Source organism: Oncorhynchus clarkii, chromosome 23, assembly GCF_045791955.1.
Source record: "Oncorhynchus clarkii lewisi isolate Uvic-CL-2024 chromosome 23, UVic_Ocla_1.0, whole genome shotgun sequence".
In the NCBI taxonomy this organism is placed as follows: domain Eukaryota; kingdom Metazoa; phylum Chordata; class Actinopteri; order Salmoniformes; family Salmonidae; genus Oncorhynchus; species Oncorhynchus clarkii.
Genome location: NC_092169.1, coordinates 20,109,320 through 20,127,990, shown reverse-complemented (window position 1 = coordinate 20,127,990; position 18,671 = coordinate 20,109,320). Strand labels below are relative to the sequence as shown.

Below are 18,671 nucleotides of genomic sequence, written 5' to 3'. Positions count from 1 at the left end.
CCTCCTTATCGCACAGACTACACCATTGAGTTGCCAAAGTATCCGTTTTATGTAGGCTAATGGATACCTCAAGCTTTGTCGATCCAGTAAATGGACATCTGGGATATTTCTATTCGTTATATAAAAGCAATACAAGATTCATTTGAAGATGATTTTAAGCGCCTTGCATTCGTCTGTCCATAGAAATCATGACATTGCTTTGGTCCAATATCCCAACAACTTTAGCTGGTGAGATTTCCTGATTCCATAAACGCAGACAAAAATCAATCATTCATCAGGGGAAGAATAGATGACTTGAGGGTCACAGTCCTTTATATGATGAAGATGAAATGACACAGGATTCTTCTGGAATTTTTATCACAAATGGATTTATGTAAAAGTGAAAAAGGAAATTAACACTAGGTCATCATCACAGACAGAAATCTGATAGTAGCCACATACATACTGTAGACCTATACAAAGCTGTGCCATTCAGCTCACACAACCTTCATGATTGGATTGTATGTCAATCACAGTTGGCATGGCTTCCCACGAGTCATTTTGGCATTTCAGAGGAACACAACTTAAAACAATCGTCCATTCTGATTGGAAGAAAAGCATGTTGATTGCTCCATGCACATTGTGGTTGACCTTGTTCTGTGCCCACATGCATTTTTTTCCCTTCTGTGCAGATTGTTGAATGTAGACATCAGTTGTTCCTCAGAAAGATGCTGCATGTGTATGCTCATTTACAAAAAAAGTATAATTAGCATCAATTGGCAGACAGAAAAAAATCCAGCTGATTCAAAGTCACGCAGAGGACAAGGAGTCTTCAGGGTCTAGTTTAAGTTCACCCATTTGGCTTTGCGTGAACATTGGCACTAACAGTATGTCCGTGTAGAGTGCATGTTAGCAGTCTGTCACACCATAGCAGTGCAATTTACCAGAAAGTCAGTTATAGAAAAACTATTGTTGCCACATGCTGCGTCTTAAGTTTTATTTCCTTGATTCAAGGAGAAAAAAAATATGTTTACTTTTCTTTATTGAAGCATTGATTTTTTGTTTAAAAAAAAAAGAATATATAAAGATACATCATTTTTCACACTGAAGACCATCTCAGTAGATCAACTTTTAAATGGCTTCAGAGTCAGACAAACAGCTTGAAGGTCACTTTTCTCTCTGAGTTGGAGGCAGACAGAAGAGTGAAGAGAGAAGAGGACAGAAAAAGAGGTTAGCGGCAGATGACATCAGAGAAGAGGATGAACATATATTATGGACGCACTGGAAAGCAGTCTACATGCATTGACAGGGAGGGGTTTCAGCTGCTTGACCCACAATCCATGCTCACAAAGGGATCACAACCTCCTATAGAGCCACCAGTGTTTTTTCCTGAATACCAGCAGAGAAAAGTAAAAGAAAAGCCAGCTATAAACATGTTACACTGAGGAACAGGGAGGGAGTGTAGCAGGTCAGGACCTCCTGTTATTAGGGACGCCATGCAGACCAGGCTCCATTCATGTGCCCTTTACAACACCAGCATAGCATAAGCAAGCATGAACAGGATGGGACATCTGTTAAGCCACCGGGTTACCATGGAGCACCCCCCTCCCACTGGACTCAGAGCAGCACTCACCACTTGAGCTCATAACGGTAGCCGATGAGTAATGTTTAGGAGCTTTGTTGCTCCCCACTGCTTTTTGACTTTCTGCGCTCTTGTAACACTTCCACATCTGCAGAACAAAGGCATGTCATATTACATCGGAATAAAGGCCGAAGTTAGTTTATACACAAGATAAATACAATAAAACTATTTCAAATGGCAAATACATAAAGCAGAAATAAAAATCTAACTAACATTACTACTCCTACTGCTTGTGCATACACAAGTGCTTTCTGTCTTTGAATATAACTTAATATTTAAAAAAATATAATGGTTGTACAAGGTGTAGTCAGTCTACAATAATTCATAACCTAAAATGTGTTATTGTGCAATTGGAATTTGTATTGTGGCCATGAGCATTCAAGAGTTTACCCAGATCCAATACCATGACAACCAAGAGTAGAGGAATCTTCATTCACAAAATAATCTGGCCATCATATTTGTCTCAATTGCAAATTTCTCTCACCACTATGTATACTGTCTCAGAGCAACAAAAACACAAGACTCAACTATCTTTAAAACGCTCTCTCTCAAACGCTTAACATTGCTCTCAGCTCATTTTGTGAATTACGTTTCCTCAAAAACAATCCCTTAACCCCAATTCACCCAATCTGAATCCCCACATTGGGAGTGGTTTGATCAGAAAAAGAAATGGAACAGAAAAATGTGTCATATGCACAAAACAATAAAACAAAACCCAGAGCATCAGAACAAACCAAGACAGAATAAAGCCATGCAGTTCAGTGAATATGCATTGAGATTGATACAGTAGAATTAGACTGGTAATGCAATGTGACAGTACTTTAGAGAGGACAGAGTTCTCCCACATACCAAACACCCAATAAGATAGAGGGGAAACCAAATATTTTATCTAATTTTAATAGATGTGAAACTGCTTTCCTCTGAAGGGCTAGATTACATAATGACTCCATAAATAGCGCTTATTGGCAGTTAATGTGTTCCTCAGTCAGCCTATCATGGGACGTGTTCTACAAGCCTCATTGCTTTATTATTAAACAGAGCTCCATTCTAATTCTGGAGGACTTCTGACATGATGTTTTAAAGATGCACTGAACATCCAAATGATAGTTAATGTAGCTTTGCAGCATGTTTTCTGGAGATGTATTTGTGATTAGAAAAGAAATAGCAAATAATGAATAAAATAACTAGAACAGCTATTGATGTCCCCCATTAAGCAATCATGTAATAGCTTTATAATGTGAGCCAAACAGAGGTTTGATTAATGAATACAGTGTGAACAGACCTCTGAAGCAAAGACATCCAGAGAACCCCACTTCCATAAGACGGAGGGAAATACCAAACCAGGAGTGATGAAAAGGGATTTACAAATCAGCCATGAAAAAACAAACATAAAAGCTCAAAGGAAAACATAGCATGATAGGGCTTTGATAATGCATGCAGAGTTCCTTCTTTCTCCCCGACCATCACCGGTCCTTAAGCAGGTCCCAGATCAGTAGCTGACCAGGGCGCCACACATTCAGACACAGCCATACTCATACCACAACGATTGTTGGTCCTCTGGGCTAAGGGGTGGAGATGGGTCAGCATCAAGCACATTATTGGTGTCAATGACATGTTCCCCACTCTGGTCAGGTGGGCTGGGCTTTAGCCCATTTGGTTGGTTCTGGGCGGTTTGGGCAGGGTTGGGCCGGAGGTGGGTTTTGCCTGGGGGGCCGCTGATGTTACTGACCAGGGAGGTGTTGAGGGAAAGGAAGGTGTGGCTCTTGCTACTGCACCCTGTGAAGTCTGGCTCGCTGAAGATGGAGTCCATAAACACTGACTCCACTGTGAAGGACGAGTCAAAGAAAGACTCGAGGCTGGAGAGGTCAGTTTCCTTACAACTGAGGGGGTGCTGACTGCCTGTGCAGGGCATACTGACTGACTTCAGCAGGGACAGGGGCATGGGGGCTGGGGCTAGGGGGATGGACTGGTGGGTGGGATGTTGGGACTGGGTGGGGTTGTTGGTTGGGGGGTACTCACTGGGCGTGGTGTAGGCGCGAGGCAAGGCCTTTGAGGAGGGTGAGGGGTCCACAGACACGGGCTGCCGGGTGTCTTTGGACAGCAGGTCATGGATGCTGGTCCGACGTGTGGAGCCCTCGGCTGTGGATATGACGCTGCTGGCCCGGGGCAGCATGGAGGAGGAGATGTCCAGACGCTCAGACACAGACACGGCTTTACTCTGGGAGGAGAGGCTGACCCGTGGCAGGACCATGCCCTTCACACGCGTACTCTCTGCCTTTCGTAAGCTGGGATGACCTGGTTGGCCACCCCTGGAGGGGCGGCCATCGGAGTTCACTGGCGCTGCCTTCCCACTGGCTGAGCGCAGGATGCCCCGCCCCTTAGTGCCGGTGGAGCCTCGCTTGGCCCGGTCTCTCTGCACATGCTCAGCGCCTCCGGAAAGGCGGGGAGACTGGCAGCCAAGAGAATCTGACTGAGACTATTGATGGAGAAGAGACATTAAAGTTACCATACCATAATACCTGGGTTTTTATAGCAGACTTGAGTGGTGAAATAACTTCTACTCCTTTCTTATCATAACACATCTGAAGGCCTAAAACAGTACTCCTATCTAAAAATAGTACAGTAAAGTTTTAATCTAGTGTTCCGGTGTGTTCCAGGCTGTCACCTCTGCAGGGTCGATGTGCTCCTCTAGGAACTGCTGTAGAGAGAGCACCTCGCTGGCGCTGCCATTTTTCTTCTTGGCCTGTGTGGCCTGGGGGTCCAGGGACCTCTGCAGCAGCATGGAGCTCTGGTGAGAGGAGTGGGACAGGGGCTGCTGGACAGGGCTGCTCCCGCTGGACCACTCCTCCTGATCCAGACTGAGGCTGAACTCCCCACTGCTCTCACTGTGGGGCCTGCTGAGGTTTCCGTTCAACGTGCCTGAAGAGAAACACACTACTGTAGGCGAGTTCTGCTCTAACAGTGTACGACTAACTCAGGTACTAACATACGAGTATCACCCTAAGGTGATGACAGGCACTAGATTTAAACCAGCATAGCTCAGAAACCTGCTCATTTGTGAGAACGCAAATAAATTAAATAAATAAATAATAAACATGCCAGAACCTAGCCCGGACCCTTCCAGAACCTAGCCCGGACCCTTCCAGAACATATCTCACACAGAGAGAGGAAGAGAGTTACAGTATCAATGTTAATAGATTACAAAAGTGTCATTTTTTTTCTCTCCTTTTTATCCAACGTGTGTGTATGAGAGAATCAACAGAGAGTACAATGAAGGAGGTGTCATATGCAGGAGTGTGGGAGAGAGGGGGCGTTCTCCTTAGTGATGAGACTGTACCTTTGGCCTCGAGCGGAGTGGAGTGGGAGGTATTACTGCTGATGGTCTTGATACTATGGAGGCTGGAGGCTCGTGAGGCTGGAAAGGGATAAGAGGACACAAATTGAGGACACGTCACACGGGTCAGCAGATGGTGCAGGCAGGAGGGGTGGCACAGTGCCATGCAACGCCAACATGCCCAATCACACAAAGGGAGTGGAGAGGGAGGGGCCACACAAACACGAAGGGAGGAATCATTCACGAGGAAGAACCTGTTGTAAAACCTGATTGGAGGAAAGGAGAGGGGCCTTGTGATTGACATGACCCAGAGACCAACACAGGAGGGACTCAGGTAATTGAGAGGAGTAGGGAATGGAGGAGACCCGGGGTAGAGGAATGTACCAAAGGATAGGTGGGCTGTATGTGAATGTGTGGGATGCAATTGATACAATGTTGTTGCTGTTATTAGTGGTCTTCAGTTTGGTTCAGGTTTGGTGTGGCTGGTACAGTAGTCGTACTGGGGAAGTGATGTCCGCAGGTAGTGGGTGGTAATCATTGATAGCAGTGGCGGGCTTGTGTTAAGTGGTACTGTTAGTGGTCTTAGACATATGTACACAGGTGTGTCACTTACAACAGATGCTACAGGGGACTCTGCACATAGCGGACGGGTCGAGAGCAGAGGGCGACATAGCCTGAGCACTGCTAAAGACCTGTAGGCCTGGCACATTCAACACACACAGCTAACTGGGTTAACCTGCTACCACAGTTGTTAAACACTACACTGGGCTACAGTGGTGCGGTTCACTTATACTTATATATACACTTATATAGCTACTGGTAGTTTGGCTCAGTTTAGGATATAATGCATTGTACTAGGTTATCTGCCATTATATTAATTAACTCACCAACATTACAGCACATCATAACAAAGTGTAAAAAAACAGTTGTGGAAAAGTTCATGCAATAAGAGGTACATTACTGTATAATACAACGTACATGACAGTGGGAGGACATTTTAGCTAGCCAAGACCGCACAGAAAATGGAGATAATGGACACGAATTGTGATACATGTGTGTGTGTGTGTGTGTGTGTGGGAGAATCGAGTAGGCAGACAGCCCGATCTACTAGCTAATGGAGGAATGCTGCTCATGACTATTTGTTAAGCAGAGTTTACTGTTAATGATAGCATGCTGAATCTAGTCATTTAGGCAGATCTACTCTAACGCAGGGCTTTAAAACCCTGTTCCTGGACCGTCCTGTATGTTTTCTTTCCAACCCTAATCTAGCACACCTGATTTCAATTAGCTGGTTGATCAGCTGCATCAGGTTTGTTACAACTGGGGCTGGAGCGAAAACTTACAGTAGGGTAGCATTACAGGAACAAGTTTGGAGAACCCTGCTCTAATGGTAGCAAACTCAAATGTAGAGATATAGGCTTTAAAACATTGCCTATTTTTTTGCCATTTGATATTTCATTCCTTTGTCTCCCAGTAATAAACTGGTGTAAAGCCCTGTGGTTAAATAATAGTAATGGGAGTTTGTCCTAAAGGTCAACAGTTCTCTTACCTTGACCTCTGAACCCAATGGGGTCGTCTGAGGATGCTGCTACGTCTTCACAGGAAGCGTTGTCTGGAGGAGACAAAGATGTGGAAATATGAGTTATGGCTGGAGGGATGGAGAAACTACCAGAGAATAGGGCTTATGAAGGAAACAAAATATGTGGCAGACAATCTTCTGAAAGCTAGAGTATGATGGTAGGCATTCACCAGTGTCCAAATCAAAAAGAAAAAATGGAGAGGAAAGAAAAATGACATTTACGATGGATTAAACAATGACTTGCTTCTGAAACACAATGAGACTTGTAGTAAATACACATCCTAGATGATAGTTCACCACACCACCAAGGGGGGATCGACTAGCGGTCCTGTAGTCTCTACCTTTGATCTTCAAGCTCCTCTTGGCCCTGTTGCCAGAGGGCAAAGTGAGGGTGGTGTAGTTGATAGCGTTAGTGGAGTAGGCCATGGAGCCCAGCTCCTTCATGTGCCGACTTCGGCTGCCCCCGTTGGCCTCCACGGGCCCCTCCAGGTTCTCTGTGCTGCCCGCCCACTGGCCCCCTGCCAGGGCAATGGTCTGCAGCAGGTCATTCATGGCTGGGGTGGAGATGGAGATAAATTAGCCGAGGGCACAGGGAGCAGAGCTAGGCTAGGCATGCAGTGGCTGCTAAGTCAAAGCAGCAGAATTCAGAGATGTGCCACAGTCAGTGTGGGCAAGCCCATGTCGGCAAGGCATGCACAAGAGCTGAAATGCAGCCAAACTGAAAGACTCAATAAAAATAGCAGAGTGACAGACAAAAGTCAGGAAATTAGAGAAAGAAAAAGAGAGAAAAAAGCACTGTAAGGCTCCACTTCAATTCCTACATGGTGGCTGTGAGTGAGAGGTGGCGAGAGAAAGAGAAAGAGAGCAGTGAGGTTCTGCAGAGTCATGCCGGCTCTGTAGTGAGAGAGGAGTGAGGAGGATGACAGGCTGCGCTCACACCACAGGCAGACAGGCAGAGATACAGTATGTAGATGGATGGATGGGGCCAGAGTCAATGTGCAGGCCACCACACACACCTAGAGACAGCACCACCTTACACAGTACGGTACAGTAGAATGGCATACAGTACAGTTAGAATCACCAATTTATTTAAAAAATGTGAAATGTCAGAATAATAGTAGAGAGAATGATTTATTTCAGCTTTCATTTCTTTCATCACACTCCCAGTGGGTCAGAAGCTTACATATACTCAATTAGTATTTGGTAGCATTGCCTTTAAATTGTTTAACTTGGGTCAAGCGTTTTGGGTAGCCTTCCACAAGCTTCCCACAATAAGTTGGGTGAATTTTGGCCCATTCCTCCTGACAGAGCATGTAAACCGAGTCAGGTTTGTAGCCTCCTTGCTCGCACACGCTTTTTCAGTTCTGCCCACACATTTTCTATAGGATTGAGGTCAAGGGTTTGTTCACTTTGTTGTCCTTAAGTACTTGCCACAACTTTAGAAGTATGCTTGGGGTCATTGTCCATTTGGAAAACCCATTTGCGACCCAGCTTTAACTTCCTGACTGATGTCTTGAGATGTTGCTTCAATATATCCACATACTTTCCCTCCCTCATGATGCCATCTATTTTGTAAAGTGCACCAGTCCCTCCTGCTGCAAAGCACCCCCACAACATGATGGTGCCACCCCCGTGCTTCACGGTTGGGATGGTGTTCTTTGGCTTGTAAGCCTCCCCCTTTTTTCTCCAAACATAAAAGATGGTCATTATGGCCAAACAGTTCTATTTTTGTTTCATCAGACCAGAGGACATTACTCCGAAAAGTACGATCTTTGTCCCCATGTGCAGTTGCAAACCGCAGTCTGACTTTTTTATGGCGGTTTTGGAGCAGTGGCTTCTTCCTTGCTGAACGGCCTTTCAGGTTATGTCGATATAGGACTAATTTTACTGTGGATATAGATACTTTTGTACCGGTTTCCTCACTTCATCTTCAAGGTCCTTTGCAGTTGTTCTGGGATTGATTTGCACTTTTCGCACCAAAGTACGTTCTTCTCTAGGAGACAGAATGCGTGTTTTTCCTGAGGGGAATGACAGCTGCGTGGTCCCATGGTGTTTATACTTGCGTACTATTGTTTGTACAGATGAACGTGGTACCTTCAGGCGTTTGGAAATTGCTCCCAAGAATGAACCAGACTTGTGGTCTACAATTTCCTGAGGTCTTGGATGATTTCTTTTGATTTTTCCATGATGTCAAGCAAAGAGACAGTGAGTTTGAAGGTAGGCCTTGAAATACATCCACAGGTACACCTCCAATTGACTCAAATTATGTCAATTAGCTTATCAGAAGCTTCTAAAGCCATGACATCAGTTTCTGGAGTTTTTCAAGCTGTTGAAAGGCATAGCCAACTTAGTGTATGTAAACTTCTGACTGGAATTGTGATACATGAATTAGAATCTGTCGGTAAACAATTGTTGGAAAAATGACTTGTGTCATGCACAAAGTAGATGTCCTAACCGACTTGCCAAAACTATAGTTTGTTAACAAGAAATTTGTGGAGTGGTTGAAAAACGAGTTAATGATTCCAACCTAAGTGTATGTAAACTTCCGACTTCAACTGTACATCGTCATGACCTAGACCAGCGATGTGCAACTTTGATGGGGGTGGGGGCCACAAAAAATCTGAACTCATCATGAGGCAGCAGTTGGCCACTTTGCGAGCAAGACATTTTGACAGCGGAGAGAACATTTTTTAAGTTATAGAGTTCATTTTGTGGAGTTCTACACATTTTGCCATAGAGTAGAGAGAAATATTTGAATTTGTTAATATAATATCTGAGTGAGACTGACTAATAAAATCATTGGGCCCCCCCCGGCTGGTAAATCGACCATGATAACAAGTTTAGATAGCTGGCCGCTAAATAGCAATCCACATTCTTGTTGTTGCTGACATGGACTAATTGACTGACTTAACAAGAGGATAACTGCTGTTGCACAGACATTTTTTTTTTTAAATGCACCTTGTGTATTCTATTATTGTAACTCGCAACAGTAAGTTCAGACGCCGATTAACCCCCCCCCCCCAAAACCAAAATGTATAACCTAGACTAAGACTAACCTAGAGTGCATCTACAGATACCACAACATAAAACTACAGAAAAAGAACTACAGAACACCACTACTACCACTCACATTACTTCACATAAGTGTTGTCAATCATTGAAGAGTGTTAGTTTGTACTAATATCGACATTTGTTAGTTCTTGTATGTCATTACTTCGACTGTACACAAATCTAACCGAACAAAAATTTGTTGTTAAGATAGATGTATCTACTATTGGTGATAAATTAGAGCATGTGTTTTGTTTATTCCTAGAAAGGAAGAATAGAAACCAGCTAGAAGCTATGAGAAGAGAAGCTAGGTGAGGGAAGCAGGAAGGCGCAGGCCAGAGGAGGTGGACGGAGGTGGTAGGACGCCAGGCTGTCGGAGGTCTTACACATGGACCGGCGGTAGATGTCCTTCGCTTTGTCTTTCTCCTTCGATCTGTTCCTCATAAAGGGCAACCATTTCACAGCTGTCAGTTTACAGCCAAAGCAGAGGGGGGAGAAACAGAAATACCAGGGGAGATGGAGAGGAAAAGAAAGGAGAAAAAAAAAGATGGTTGTTAACGTTGAGAACCAGTGTACCGTTCTGAAGACTCAACTGGTAATAAAACAGTGTTACATAGATATCGGGGCAAATACTGATATGTATGCAAACAGACACACGCGCGCACACACACAAACGCTCACTCACTCACTGTTCAAACAAAACGCCAAGCACACAGCAAAGTGGGATGGCTGTGAAGGGGGTTGCCACATAGAAGACCTCAGGCTGTTAACAGACAGAATACCACACACAACACCACACATAGGGTGACATTTATTAAAGGGTGCAATTAAGAGAGTACAACAGTGACACCAGGGGAACGGCACTGCAGTGGAAGGAATGGCCACAGGGATCCCATTACTAACGCAAAAAAAATAGTAGATCCTGGGACACTGTATAGAGAGACCATTTTAGATTTCCAGCTCCACAGACACCTCCATGTGTTCTATAGATTTCTGTAAATGCATACATAGTGTGTGTGTGTTATGTAAAAGGTTCTTTAGTATAGCTATTAAAAGACAAAAGAAACATAGTTACATCAAATATTGCCTTTAGTATAGCTAAAAATTATTGTCAGAAGTATTACAATGTACTTCTAATCCATCTGTCTGCATATATCAAGACATGTCATATGAGGGGGCAGACAGGTACCTGAAGGGTTGGATGATACTTTTCTTGTGAATTATCTTGAAAAAGCTTATACTTAAAAACCGGACATCAACCAATCCTCCATCGTTAAGTCAATGGAAAAATCATATGCTTCATTATCTAAATATTGAAAGAGTGTGGGTGACAGAAAGGAACAAAATGATGCGATTTGAGGATGTGGGAGAAAGTAGTGCAGACACTGGAGATAGGGTCTGGGCAGGTGTGATGTTGATGTTTGTGTGCGTCTGTATGAGATAGACATATATCGAGAGAGAGAGAGACAGAGAGAGAGAGATCTATCTATATATATATCCATATACAATCCCAGTCAAAAGTTGACACACCTACTCATTCAAGGGTTTGTCTTTATTTTGACTCTTTTCAACATTGTAGAATAATAGAGAAGACATCAAAACTATAAAATAACAATCAAAATACATTTATGAGATTTTTCAAAGTAGCCACCTTTTGTCTTGATGACATCTTTGCACACTCTTGGCATTCTCTCAACCAGCTTCACATGGAATGCTTCTCCAACAGTCTTGAAGGAGTTCCCACATATGCTGAGCACTTGTTGACTGCTTTTCCTTCACTCTGCGTTCCAACTCACCTTAAACCATCTCAATTGGGTTGAGGTCAGGTGAATGTGGAGGCCAGGTCATCTGATGCAGCACACATGCGGAACCACACATGCGGAGATAATCCGTTCACTTACTCTGCATCTCACAAAGACACGGCGGCTCGAACCAAAAATCTTACTTTTGGACTCATCAGATTAAAGGACATATTTCCACCAGTCTAATGTCCATTGCTTGTGTTTCTTGGCCCAAGCAAGTCTTCGTATTGGTGTCCTTTAGTGGTGGGTTCTTTGCAGCAATTTGACCATGAAGGCCTGATTCACACAGTCTCCTCTGAACAGTTGATGTTGTGTCTGTTACCTGAACTCTGTGAAGCATTTATTTGGGCTGCAATGTCTGAGGCGGGTAACTCTAATGAACATATCCTCTGCAGCAGAGGTAACTCTGGGTCTTCCTTTCCTGTGGCGGTCCTCGTGAGAGCCAGTTTCATCATAGCGCTTCATGGTTTTTGTGACTGCATTTGAAGGAAAAGTTCTTGACATTTTCCGGATTAAAGTAATGATGGATTGTCGTTTCTCTTTGCTTATTTGAGCTGCCCTACCATAAATATGGACTTGGTCTTTTACCAAATAGGGCTATTTTCTGTATAGCACCCCTACCTTGTCACAACACAACTGATTGGCTCAAACGCATTGAGGTAAGAAATTAACATTTAACAAGGCACACCAGTTAATTTAAATGCATTCCTGGTGACTACCTCTTGAAGCTGGTTGAGAGAATGCCAAGAGTGTGCAAAGCTGTCATCAAGGCAAAAGGTTGACTACTTTGACATGTAAAATATATTTTGATTTGTTTTACACTTTTTTGGTTACTACATGATTCCATATGTGTTATTTCATAGTTTTGATGTCTTCAATATAACAATGTAGAAAATAGAAAATAGTAAAAAATTAAGAAACCCATATATACACACACATACATACATACATAGCTGGTGCATTGAGCACAGGTTACATATAATGCACTACACCGTTTAATAGGTATGGAATGTGGGTGCGTTCCTCTGCCCAGGCATTGCTGACACCTGCCAGATCTTACAACACCTGGATAGGTATTTTATGTATCAGCTAATCACATATGTTATAGCAATGTATCAGTCAATGACACAGCCGATGATGTGGCACGCAAACATTGGTTGATGCATGCAACGTCTAAGTAGGGGAACGCGACCATTGACTGAAGGATGAGACACGACATGTTGACGTGCCTTGAGTGACACGACAGCTCGACTACAAGCCCCGCCCAGCCCTCCCCTCTCAGCATACCATTAGAGGAACCTTGGTTACCCTGGTTACTCTGCACATGGGAGTGCTGCACTCTCTGAGAGTCTTTCTTCCCTATCGCATAGAGAGGGAAAAACAAGCACAGGAAGCATTAAGTTCACACAACCAGCCACCACACAGCAACAAGGGGCTACTGTCCTGGTGTCTCCTGCCCTGCATACCTCCCTGTCTACAACTGAGCCCTGCTCATGTTCTAATGTCTGTGCCAGCATGTACTTTTCTGTCTGACCCAGTGTACTTCGGTTTGTCTGTCTGCGTGCATCATATTACAAGTGTCTGCATGTATCTGCCTCTGTCTGACCATGCAGTTCCTGTGTTTAAACCGCATGTATTTATTGACATACGCTCTGCTCCCAGTGTCTTATTTAACTAATATATGATCTAGTCTTTCTTCCCGTCTGTTAGTCCTTCTGATCAGAGGAAGGGACATATTGAGTGAGAGGAAGACCTAGTCCTAGACTCTTTTCTGATCTGGAGCGGACTCTCTTTCAAAATATAGGTCTATTACTTCCTTCTATTGTGTCTATTTTACCGTAAAGTATATTGATGTGTTTTAATGCACTTGAAATAAGGCTCGATTTGATCTGATCAGTAGGGTGTTTTCCATGCAGGCCAGAGAGCGTCTACTCACTGCTGTTCCTCTTTTGTGTCAGTGTGTCGTCCAGGGAGTTGGAGCCAGAGCCTATGGAGGAAGAGTCCTGGCTGTCCAGAGGAAGCCCCAGGAAGCCCTCGCTGGACTCGGAGCGCGTGGGAGTCAGTGTCAGGGAACGCATCCGCTCCCGACTCCTCGGCTTGATCAGCTTCTTCATCTTCAGGGTGATCCAATTCTCTCGTCTGAGATGAGAGAGAGAGGGTTTTGTAATTAGGGTAAATTATTTGACTCTGGGTAGTGTTCAGTAGGCACAAAAAGAGCGGAAAACTTTTTAAATTAAAGGATGTATTCCCATTTTGTGCCTTATTGAACCAGCATCCGGGGTGTTCTTGTAAACCACAGCCTCCCAATTCCCCAGAGTCAGCTATGATGATGGTGGTTAGGCATAAAGATGAACCAGAGCTTCTTGGTTAATTTGAACTATTTGCAAGAGTTGGTTAGGTTCAGACGTAAACCATATGCATTAAGTCAGGCATGGAAATGAATCAGAACTGAATGGTTAAGCACATACGATCCAGGGCAGTTGGTTATGCAATGGAATTAACCATAACCAGACAACTGCAGCAATCCACCGCAGTTCTACATTTCATTTTCATTTGGGGGATGTCAGCTTTGTCTCAGTCAGCTGTTTACTACAACAGAGGCTGATATGGTCAAAGCACCAACCACAAGGATAGCAGTTGACTCCTCCTAGCTACTTACCTCCGTGGAGGAGAGGGGTCATAAAACTTGTACTGGTCCATGATCTTCTCTTCAAGCTTCTCCTTCTGTCTCCTCAACTCGTTCAGCTTGTCACTGAAGGAGGGAAATACCAGTTAGGCACAGGAACAAATTACATCTATCTACATAGCCAAGAAACAGACATCTCTCTCTTATTGAAATGTTAACTTGAACACTGGTTACAAAATGTAATAGTGGGGTCATCTCTCACATGTACTGTCTCTGTTCTACGTGGAACAGGTCCTTGCTCTCCATGGTCTGTTCTAGCAGGGTGCGGTTCTGCAGCATCAGGGTCTGGATCTGGTCCAGCAGGTGACGGTTCTCCTCCTCCAGGTTCCCCTTCAACTGACTCAGCAACTAGGGTGAGAGAAATAGACTATTATTTGAGCAAAGTTGTTAGTGTCCAAGTTGCTTTCACATGGTTGTATATTTCACACGTGGGTTGTGCCTTCCCTTCACAGTGGGTGAATACAGGTCAGACACTTGTTAAGCCTTAAAGAGCATAGTATTGAGAAACCAGCTATCAGCCTTCCTTTCCAACAGACAGATGTCAGGCAAACATAGTCATGTCTGGACCGAGGCCACATATCAGCTTTGAACACTTACATAACATAGGACTACATTCACCTGTGATAGAGTTTGAAAATATGCGGAACATAATAATTATAATCTAGTGGTTGGTTTATGGGTAGGCGGTACAGATATTGTAGTACCTCACACTGGTTAGTGAGTGGGAGGGAGTGAAGGGGTCTGAGGGGTGTGTAACCGTACATCACACTGGTTGGTGAGCTTGGTGGAGGTGATGTCCAGCTGCTGGTACTGCTCTTTGAGTTTGGAGAACTCTGCCTCCAGGCGGGTCTGTTCCAGCTTGGCACCGTTCATCTGGCTCTTCAGGTTCTTATGGTCAACCTGCAGGCCCTCATTATCCTTCACCAGCTGGCGGTGTGCCATGTTCAGCCTACACACAGACGTCATGTGTTTTAAACAGCACATTCTTTACTCATAGCCCCCTGGCTAGTTCTCTAATTGCAACCACTTAAAATGTCTGCATATTGCCACTCAAAACATGCTTACTTTATTTCCCCCTCTCTCTAAAAACCTTGATGCACAGATTTCTCTGTACCTGGATTGACAGCTTAAGGATGTTCCCTTGCACCTCAAAGTAACCCTCAGGGTAAATTCCCCTCCTCCTCCCCCCTCTCTCATACAAACACACACAGACCTCAGTTTAACCCTGAAACACTCACCTTTCATTCTCCTCTTTCAGTTTGTAGTAGTCTATAGCCGTGGCCTCGTGGCTCTTGTTCTCAGACAGCATCTTCTCCTGCTCTGCCTTCAGCTGTTTCTCCAGCTCCTCCAGCTGATCCTTCTGCCTCAGCAGCTGATTATACCTGCAACACATTACCACCGGTTAGTGGATGGCAGCTGTGTGTATATATACAGTTGAAGTCAAATTTTTACATACACTTAGGTTTGAGTCATTAAAACTAGTTTTTCAACAACTCCACAAATTTCTTGTTAACAAACTAAAGTTTTGGCAAGTTGGTTAGGACATCTACTTTGTGCACGACACAAGTAATTTTTCAAACAATTGTTTACAGACAGATTATTTCACTTATAATTGACTGTATCACAATTCCAGTGGGTCAGAAGTTTACATACACTAAGTTAACTGTGCCTTTAAACAGCTTGGAAAATTCCAGAAAATTATGTAATGGCTTTAGAAGCTTCTGATAAGCTAATTGACATAATTTGAGTCAATTGGAGGTGTACCTTTGGATGTATTTCAAGGCCTACCTTCAAACTCAGTGCCTCTTTGCTTGACATGGGAAAATCAAAAGAAATCAGCCAAGACCTCAGAAAATAAATTGTAGACCTCCACAAGTCCGGTTCATCCTTGGGAGCAATTTCCAAACGCTTGAAGGTACCACGTTCATCTGTACAAACAATAGTACGCAAGTATAAACACCATGGGACCACGCATCCATCATACCGCTCAGGAAGGAGATGCATTTTGTCTACTAGAGGTGAACGTACTTTGGTGCGAAAAGTGCAAATCAATCCCAGAACAACGGTAAAGGATCTTATGAAGATGCTGGAGGAAACCGTTACAAAATTATCTATATTCACAGTAAAATGAGTCCTATATCGACATAACCTGAAAGGCCGCTCAGCAAGGAAGAAGCCACTGCTCCAAAACCGCCATAAAAAAGCCAGACTACGGTTTGCAACTGCACATGGGGACAAAGATCGTACTTTTTGGAGAATGTCCTCTGGTCTGATGAAACAAAAATAGAACCGTTTGGCCATAATGACCATTGTTATGTTTGGAGGAGAAAGGGGGAGGCTTGCAAGCCGAAGAACACCATCCCAACCGTGAAGCACGGGGGTGGCACCATCATGTTGTGGGGGTGCTTTGCAGCAGGAGGGACTGGTGAACTTCACAAAATAGATGGCATCATGCGGGAGGAAAATTATGTGGATATATTGAAGCAACATCTAAAGTCATCAGTCAGGAAGTTAAAGCTTGGTCAAAAATCTACCAAATGGACAATGACCCCAAGCATACTTCCAAAGTTGTGGCAAAATGGCTTAAGAACAACAAAGTCAAGGTATTGGAGTGGCCATCACAAAGCCCTGACCTCAATCCTATAGAAAATGTGTGGGCAGAACTGAAAAAGCGTGTATGAGCAAGGAGGCCTACAAACCTGACTCAGTTACACCAGCTCTGTCAGGAGGAATGGGCCAAAATTCACCCAACTTATTGTGGGACGCTTGTGGAAGGCTACCCAAAACGTTTGACCCAAGTTAAACAATTTAAAGGCAATGCTACCAAATACTAATTGAGTGCATGTAAACTTCTGACCCACTGGGAATGTGATGAAAGAAATAAAAGCTGAAATAAATCACTGTACTATTATTTCTGACATTTCACATTCTTAAAATAAAGTAGTGATCTTACCTGACCTAAAACAGGGAATTGTTATTAGGATTAAATGTCAGGAATTGTGAAAACTGAGTTTAAATGTATTTGGCTAAGGTGTATGTAAACTTCTGACTTCAACTGTATGTGTATCTGACTTAAACACTGTGTAATGGTAGTGTGGAACTGAGTGCATACTAAGACTGTCATGCATGTGTATTTGGCAATGTGTGGTTAAGTGTGTGATCGATGCCAGCTGTGCTAGAGTATGCTGTAGGCACATAACAGCACCAGTTGAAACCCCACCTGTCCTCCAGGTCTCTGTGCTGTGATTCCAGGCTCTTGTGGGCACTTTTCAGGCCTCCATGTTTGCTAATGAGGCCCTCATACTCTGAGGCCTGCCTCTCATGCAGGGCAGCCAACTTCTCATGGTCCCTCAGTAGCATCTCATAGGTCGACCTCAGGTCCTCCCTCTCTCTCATCGCCCCCTCCTTCTCGTTCTCCGTGCTAGACTGCTGTGTCGCAAGCTGGGCATTCTGGGCCATGAGAGTGCCGCTCTGGGAGTTCAGGGTGGAGTTCTCCACCTAAAGGGGAAACAAGACATCTGATTGGACATCTGTGCCATCTGAACTCAGTTGCTCAGAAATGCCCTTAACTATGTCTGTTTTTTCAAGGCTTGTGTCATGTCCTTCTAGGCATTGCATTGGATTAGATTCTCCAGTTATGTGGGGAAAAAAGCAGGGCGATAACCTCACAAAACAATTTGTGTAGGTGTCAGTTCTGAGCAATAGGGGGCAATGTGTCCACAGACAGCCTGTCCATCCAGTAAACACTAACGGTTGAGACGTCGCACGTTCTTGTCCAATTTGGATATACATCAGTGGTCAAATGTTTTTTGAAAGTACAAATTCCCAAGCACAGACATGTTCAAAGTTAGATTTGACATGCAGCAGAATGCATCCGATTCCTGTTCAGATGTAGATTTTACGACCAAAGATTTTGTTGAACCGCTGCCATAAAATATATCAAAATAGATGTGGCTTATGAGAGAGGAATTCTCTCTAGCCACATGGCAGTGGAGAGTTGGGGAGGGTTTAAACTACAATATAAGCTATCAATGCAGTGTAGACAAGGCCAGCGTATAGGGTGCAAAGCACAGCAGTGAAGGAGCAACAGAGGGAACCAGGGCTTAGTGGTTAGAGTTGGGACAGTAACCGAAAAGGTTGCTGGATCTAAGCCCCAAGCTGACAAGGTAAAAATCTGTCGTTCTGCCCGAGACAGCAGTTAACCCACTGTTCCCCGTGCGCCGAAGACGTGGATGTCGATTATGGCAGCCCCCCGCACCTCTCTGATTTAGGGGTTGGGTTAAATGCGGAAGACACATTTCAGTTGAATGCATTCAGTTGTACAACTGACTAGGTTTCCTCCTTTCCCTTACTTGTAGTTTGGCATTCTGGGTCTGTAGGGTGGTATTGTTCTCCTGTAGAGATGCAGTCTGTCTCTGTAGAGCCAGAATCTGAGCCTGCAGGTTACTGCTCTGGGTCTCCAGCTGCTTCAGGTTGGTATGCAGGGCCTGCTTCTCTGCTTGTAGGGTGGCATTCTAAAAATGACAGACAGACACACACAAGATTAACGCATGCATTAATTATATACAGAGGCCCTTCACATATCGTATCGAAGATGGCTA

The 18,671-nt window shown here is 44.1% G+C and overlaps 1 protein-coding gene across 3 annotated transcripts in view; it reads right to left on the bottom strand.

Annotated features, from left to right (window-relative positions):
* Positions 1 to 1,070: 1,070 nt before the first annotated feature.
* Positions 1,071 to 18,671, bottom strand: part of LOC139382036 (girdin-like) — an 83,029-nt gene continuing 65,428 nt past the window's right edge. For 2 of the 3 annotated variants that reach the window (XM_071125972.1, XM_071125973.1), the window contains 14 exons: positions 18,423 to 18,584; positions 17,291 to 17,568; positions 15,309 to 15,452; positions 14,833 to 15,019; positions 14,273 to 14,418; positions 14,044 to 14,136; positions 13,321 to 13,523; positions 12,672 to 12,743; positions 9,969 to 10,046; positions 6,876 to 7,088; positions 6,505 to 6,567; positions 4,959 to 5,036; positions 4,287 to 4,540; positions 2,830 to 4,097 (listed from right to left, as the gene is read on the bottom strand). In XM_071125972.1, the coding sequence (XP_070982073.1) occupies positions 3,138 to 4,097; positions 4,287 to 4,540; positions 4,959 to 5,036; positions 6,505 to 6,567; positions 6,876 to 7,088; positions 9,969 to 10,046; positions 12,672 to 12,743; positions 13,321 to 13,523; positions 14,044 to 14,136; positions 14,273 to 14,418; positions 14,833 to 15,019; positions 15,309 to 15,452; positions 17,291 to 17,568; positions 18,423 to 18,584 (2,931 nt within the window). In that variant the 3' untranslated portion in view covers positions 2,830 to 3,137. Of the gene's footprint in view, positions 1,159 to 1,612; positions 1,710 to 2,829; positions 4,098 to 4,286; positions 4,541 to 4,958; positions 5,037 to 6,504; positions 6,568 to 6,875; positions 7,089 to 9,968; positions 10,047 to 12,671; positions 12,744 to 13,320; positions 13,524 to 14,043; positions 14,137 to 14,272; positions 14,419 to 14,832; positions 15,020 to 15,308; positions 15,453 to 17,290; positions 17,569 to 18,422; positions 18,585 to 18,671 lie in introns of those variants that run through there. The other variant, XM_071125974.1, reaches the window with a different exon arrangement.